This window comes from Chenopodium album, chromosome 26 (assembly GCF_948465745.1).
Source record: "Chenopodium album chromosome 26, dcCheAlbu1.1, whole genome shotgun sequence".
Lineage (NCBI taxonomy): Eukaryota > Viridiplantae > Streptophyta > Magnoliopsida > Caryophyllales > Amaranthaceae > Chenopodium > Chenopodium album.
In genome coordinates this window covers 16,757,999-16,762,797 of record NC_137859.1, presented here as the reverse complement: position 1 = coordinate 16,762,797, position 4,799 = coordinate 16,757,999, and the positions used below count along the sequence as shown (strand labels likewise).

At 36.6% G+C, this 4,799-nt stretch overlaps 1 protein-coding gene across 1 annotated transcript; it reads right to left on the bottom strand.

Annotated features, from left to right (window-relative positions):
* Positions 1–328: 328 nt before the first annotated feature.
* Positions 329–859, bottom strand: LOC145616900 (uncharacterized). The gene has a single exon (XM_081671618.1). The coding sequence runs from the start codon at positions 857–859 to the stop codon at positions 329–331; it is 531 nt and encodes a 176-aa protein (XP_081527744.1).
* Between the last annotated feature and the right edge of the window lie 3,940 nt (positions 860–4,799).

Below are 4,799 nucleotides of genomic sequence, written 5' to 3'. Positions count from 1 at the left end.
TTTTGTACAAAACATTGGACAAACTCATCGGCCGGAACTCAGTCATATTTTTTGGATCATCACACTTTGGAATAAGGATAATGTAAGTACGATTAATATCATCCAATTTCACTTCTCCACGCCACCATATCTTCACAAACTAGATTACATCTCTCCCTATTGCACCCCAAAATTTCTGAAAAGATAAAGCATGCATTCCATCTAGTCCCGGAGCTTTATTAGGGTGCATTTGAAAAAGCGCTGCTCTAATTTCTTCACCTGTGGGCTCACTATCCAGCAACTGGTTTGTCTTATCCGAAACCATATATTCAATGCCCTATAATGCAGCCTACATATTCGTTGGATTACTAGCGGCAAAGAGCTCTCCAAAGTACTCAGAAATCACCCTCTTAATCGCACTCTTCTCGGTTTTCCACTCACCATTACTGTCAAAAAGCCCTATAATTGTATTTTTCTTCTTCCGTTGGCTCGCCTTATGGTGGAAATACTTCGTATTCTTATCTCCATCTCTAAGCTCATTTGCCATTGCCCTTGCGCTTGCGTGCCAATATGACTCTTCTAGCCTTCTCAACTCATCGATCTTATCCGCTAGCTCCCTACATTGAGCTAATCCCCTTGCATTCATACACCCACCCTGTACTTCTTTCAACTGAATTTCAGCCCCCGTAATCTTTTTCTTCACAGCCCCAAACTCCTTAGCAGCCCACAAGGATAAATACTCAGCAACTAACCCAATTTTGTCATGAATTTGGCAATTAAAGCCTTCAACCCAAGAATCAGATACAACCTTACCAAAATCATCACTTGAAAGCCACATATCCTCAAAACGAAACAACTTAGTTTTCTTCTCTTCCATCATTTTTTCATCAAATTTTAACAAAATAGGAGCATGATCCGAATGAAATATAGGGAAATGTATTACCTCAACAAACGGGAAGAGAGAGCACCATTGATCATCTGCTATATATCAGTCGGGCCTTTTATGCATAGTAGTATCCGGTGAGATACCTCGCTGCCATGTGAAAATATTCCCCTTAAAGCCAAGATTCTACATACCACAATCATCCATAGCATTCTGAAAAGCGTCCATATCCCTTTCACCTCGAACCACCCCTCCCTCTTTCTCATGCATACCCAAAATCTCAATAAAATCACCCATCATAACCATCGAAAGAGAAGATTTCGACCGTATGTTCTTCATTAAGTCCCATGTACCATACTTATTTGACGCATCCGACCAACCATAAACTCCAATAACAATCCATTTAGAAGTATTATTCGAGTCACAAATCACTAATTCAATGTGATGCATAGAGTACGAGAGGATACTAACATTCACATCACTCCACGACAAACCAATTCCCCCTGATCTACCTTCAATTCACTACTTAGACAAAGACCACGACTAAAACCACACTTATTTTTTATTTTCTCCAACTTTTTATCATCAATTTTTTTTTTCGACACGAAAACAAAACTCGGCCTATCCTTTCAACACCAATCTCGAAGGGCACTAACTCGCAATAGGTTGACAAGCCCATTGCAGTTCCAACTTAGCATTTTTATGGCTTTTTGCAGGGTTGGTCAGTTCCAACCTCCGCTACTTGATTGTCGATCATCACATCATCAAAATCGAAATTTTTCCTAGCTTTTTTAGGTACATCCAGCAAATTATCCATTAGCTCATCAATTCCACTATCCATATTCTTTCTTTTACCCCTAGGCACATTTCCTATATTTCCTTCCAATCCTAACACAGCCTTGTCACCACTATGAGCAGTAGAAGTCAGCTTGAACATTTCCTTTATACTCTATTAGGATGAGTTCCAATAGAAATAACAAGAGGAAGTGAGTTAATAGTCCCTTCATTTAAAGAATTCTGAGAAGCATTCGCACCCACATTCACCAAAGCTTCCCTCTCCACATTATTGTCATGTACAGTAATTTGAGTTTCCTTACTCTATACACTTTTCTCTGTTCAAGTTCTTATCCCACTTCCCTCCTTAGTAATAAACAAGGCTTTCTTCCCCCCTGCTATACTTCCCATCTCTTCTAACTCCTTCACCCTCCCCTTCCTAGGAGTAGCTTTAAGAGTCATCCCCCACCCCAATTTTTTCTCCTTCTCCACATCTGAAACCACCTGGAAAAACCTCTAAGAGTGCCCCATAATGCCACAAGCAAAACAGAAAAAACGGAGCCTCTCATACGCAAAGTCGACTCTTGATTCTCTACCCTTGTCTTTAAACTGCTAAAAACGTCTTAATGGAAGTGAAGTGTCAAGCATTACCCTGAATCATCTATACCTTCCAATACCAAGAACATCTTCTTCAATTTCCAGAATTTTGCCCATATCTCCAATTAGAGCTCTCACATAGTCATCAGATCTGCAATTGAAAGGTAAATTTTTAACCCTAACCTAAAAAAGCGATAGGCTAATCTCCAAATCTTTCGGGTTGTTCATCGCCCTCCGCCTTTTGTAACAGATTAAGCATGTTGTCAAAGCACCAAGGGCGGCCCTCTAATATCTTCTCCTTGTCTCTCCAATGGAATAGTTGAATCGCGAAAATATTAGGACGTAGAATCCTTATTGCTAATCCATGGACCGGAGCCCAAATATTTGTCATAGTCTTCTTAAAAGCTTCGAAATTATATGATCGATTTGTCAATAGTTTCCCTAATAGCATTAGATCAATGTTTTCTTCTCCTTCGACAGTGTTAATCATCCCTAAGTCAACAGACTCTTGACTTTCTTCACTAATTTTCAAATTACCAAATTTTGCGGTAATATCCTCAGCCATAGTTGAGCGACAAAGGAAGGAAACCCTAAGGGTAGGGCGGCCGCAATTCCAGAAGGTTGTTATCGAGCGATAGAGAGAACCCATTCTTTCGAGGGAGTTTGGGTTGCATTGATATTCATAATGTACAATGTGAAATTTGCCACATATAATAAATTTATACTCATAATCATACTTGTATTCACAATATTTTTTTTTGCCTAATATATTGTTTTACTTATTATGCGATCCCAAATGAGCTTATGAAAACGTAAATATTCTCAAATACATATTATTACATAGTTATAGAATTGACTTTTTTTAAAAAAAAAATAAAAAATCAAATGTCCACATAACTAAGCTAGTTCTTATATTTTTTTTTGTGAAAGTATAAAAAGCTATAATTGTAATGGAGTATATATGTGGATTTCAAACAGCCCGTAAAAATTAAAGAAAAATTATCAATGGGTATAAATAGCCCTAATTAAGAATTTGATCCCACAAATTACCTTAATTTTTCATAGATGGTTTATTAAAAATAACATTAGTGATTTTTAGTTTTTTGTTTTATTTTTAGTTATTTTTTTAAAATTAAAATAAAAATAATAATAAAATGAATCAGTATAGATCACCTAGCCCTTGCACTACCCAAAAACTTACACTACCATAACAAACCACCACCAATAGCCACCTTATTATTCCTCACAACATTATTAATCGCCCACCATTAATCTCACCACAATCAAACTACCATGATCAGCTAGTGAATCAATTAACCTTCTTGTTAGAGGATCAACTCGACCAAAAGCTTAAGCTGATGGTTAAGGCCCAAAAATATGTTATATACTCTATCATTCTCCCTCACACGGGAGCCCGTTGGCTTGAAATGTGGATGTAGCATGGGCGCCACCATACCTAGCGTTTAATGTTCCACTTTTAGAGGAGGGATGGATGAGATTTGAACCCGTGACCTTTGTGTCATGCTGGCTCCGATACCATGTTAGAGGATCATCTCAACTAAAAACTTAAGTTGATGGTTGAGATTTAGGAATATGTTATATACTCTATCACTTCTTATCCGCATAAAGTCTTCTCTCACCTTCACATGATGGAACCTCAATGCCTACTAAGAGCATCACCGTTATCGAAATTTGGGTGGCTAGTTAACACGAGAATAATGAGTGGAGTTAGATTTTGAGTGAGGTGGAATTGGGTTAAGATTTAGGTTTAGGACTTTAGGTTTAGGTTGAAGGTGACGGGTGGCTTAGGTGGGTGGACTAGTTGTTGAGGGTATATGGCTTAGGGGTAGGGGGCGGGGTTCAGGGCTTAGGTTATTTTTTTTACAATAGTTAATTTTAATTTCATTTATATGAAAATAAGGTCATTTGTGGGATTAATTTCTTAATTAGGGCTATTTATAATAAAAGCAAAAGAGGAGGGTTACCATTTCAGTGTAGCACACCATTAAAATTTCCTAAAAATAAACATATTGAGTATGTAACATGTTAAATGTGAACAATTAATGATAGGAAAATTATAATCCACAAAATTTTTTCATCATTTTCGTATTTACAATTTTTTTGAAAAATTAATTTAAATCCAATTTTAAAATGATAACTATTTTTTAAGCCTTGGCTATTTCCCGACTTACTGCTTTAATTCCATGACTTATTTACATTCAATTTTGGTGATAGTTTAGTGGCTTATACTTTAGTTTTTAAAAGGAATATTTTACAAGAATAATTCAACCTTTGCTCTGTTCTCGTAAAATAATCCAACCTTTTGATTAACTTTGAATAATTCTAAGTTTATTTTCTCCTAGCAACCTTAGCAGGTCACCCTACCCTTTACAACCGGTTACCATCCATGCGGCATTTCGTAATTGGTCAATTTTAAAAATTCTTTTGTAAAGTTATTTTTAATTATAAAATTTTTTTTAAAAAAAAATTCTCTCCTACCCCTTCCTGCTTGTTTCTCTCTCATCTCCCTTCCTCCATTATCACTCCAACACCAAACAACAAACCA

Coding starts and splice junctions, on each gene's coding strand:
- LOC145616900 (XM_081671618.1), bottom strand. CDS start 859: ATGATGGAAGAGAAGAAAACTAAGTTGTTTCGTTTTGAGGATATGTGG.